This window comes from Austrofundulus limnaeus, unplaced genomic scaffold (assembly GCF_001266775.1).
Source record: "Austrofundulus limnaeus strain Quisiro unplaced genomic scaffold, Austrofundulus_limnaeus-1.0 Scaffold574, whole genome shotgun sequence".
NCBI lineage: Eukaryota > Metazoa > Chordata > Actinopteri > Cyprinodontiformes > Rivulidae > Austrofundulus > Austrofundulus limnaeus.
In genome coordinates, this window is record NW_013952976.1 from 8,748 (window position 1) to 10,505 (window position 1,758).

Sequence of the window (1,758 nt, forward strand, 5' to 3'; positions counted from 1 at the left end):
CTACCTATGATGTCAATTACAGGCCTCTCTCATCTTTTTAAGTGGGAGAACTTGCACAATTGGTGACTGACTAAATACTTATTTTCCCCACTGCAGGTCTTTTTAGAGTTTTTTGTAGTATTATATGTTGTTGGGGTGCAGAAAAAAGTTCAGGCTCAGGATTTTTTTTCCACTATCACCCCTTCTAAGTCTGTTATTTCCATGTTTTGTCTTCTGTTCTCAGGACATATCTTCACATGAAAGCAACATCCTTGGCGCCTTCTGTGACATGAATGTAAGATTTATTTCTGTGTTCTCTGGAGCGACAAATCATGCTTCTCTGTCTTGCAATTAAATGGACAAGTCTGGATTTGGTGGTTGCAAGGAGAACTGTACTTATCTGATTGCGTTGTGCCAAGTGTAAAGCATGGTAGAGGGGGTCTGGTTTTGGTACAGGGTTATTTTCAGAAGTTATGCTTGGCCTCTTAGTTCTAGTAAAAGGAACTCTTAGTGCTTCAGCATCAAGACATTTTGGACAATTCTATACTCCCAACTTTGTGAGAACAGTTTGGGAATGGTCCTGATTTTTTTTTAAATGTTATTGGTATACCATGAAACTGGTAATAGCCCATGTTTCAGCTCACAACAACACAAATGTGACACCTGTCTTGATTTTTGTTTGTTTCCTTGAAGATGCATTTGCTTCAGATAGAACTGATTTGTTTTGAGATTATCCCTGTTTGATTGCTTTCCACTATCGACTAAGTGCTTGACTTCTCCTTATTCTAAAGGCTCTAATGCATTTTGTTTTTATTTTGAAAGACAAATCAGTTTTAGTTGATGTCACTTCACTGTAAGCTGTCAAATGTTGTGTGTGCCCTGTTGTGTTTGAGTTTTGATGTGTCTAAACTTGATGTCTGTATAAATGGGCTGTGTTTGTGACCAGGATGTGGAAGTGCCCCTTCACCTGCTGCGTTATGTCTGCCTGTTCTGCGGGAAACACGGCCTTTCTCTGATGAAGGAATGTTTTGAGCTGGGCACTCCAGAGAGCCTCCCTTTTCTCATCGCCCACGCCTTCATCACCATCATCTCAAATGTGAGTCTTTTTAAGTAAACAGGAGTGTTTCTGTCTTGGTTTTATATTTTAAAACAAAACTAAGATTTTAAGAATTTTTGGGAAAACATCTCTTAAAACTGGTCAGTTCTAACGTTCCTAATTTTATGATAAAGGTTTTATTTAGAAAAGGTTCTAAAGTTAAATTACCCGATGCTTAATAGCATTCCTTGAAGCCCATTTCACTGAAAACATTTCATGATAGAGTTTTAAAATAAATGTGTTTTCTGATTAAAAGAGACAGAATTTTTGCTTGAAAGTATGTGTTGAGAATGAGTCTTAGCTACCACTACAATTATGTCTTAATATCTTGAATAAAGAAAAAGATTTTGAGTTGCATTTTRAAGTTGACTGAGGTTGATTAGTTTGTGGCAGCCATTTGGAATTAGATTTACTCCAAATGTTAATTCATTATACATGCACAGTGCCCTCCAAAAGTATTGGAACAGCAAGTACTTGTGTGTTTGTAAGAAAATTGTATTTTTTAAATTTATTTTACAATTTTACAACTATAGTCATGCTGTATATTTGATTCGATACAGTCAAAGGGGCTGCTCGCCTATAAGAATGGACAGCCAACTTGTTCTAAATAAAAGAAATGTGTTTTTAAAGTCATTGTGCAATGATTAAAGTCTAACTCGGTAAGTACCGTATTTTTCGGACTA

The 1,758-nt window shown here is 36.3% G+C and overlaps 1 protein-coding gene across 1 annotated transcript in view; it reads left to right on the forward strand.

The window, feature by feature from the left end:
- usp34 (ubiquitin specific peptidase 34) overlaps nucleotides 1-1,758 on the forward strand; it is a gene marked incomplete in the record, with an annotated part of 159,254 nt that overhangs the window by 8,447 nt on the left and 149,049 nt on the right. Inside the window, 2 exon segments of the mRNA XM_014026634.1 lie at nucleotides 224-274; nucleotides 926-1,075. Of these exon segments, the coding sequence (XP_013882088.1) occupies nucleotides 224-274; nucleotides 926-1,075 (201 nt within the window).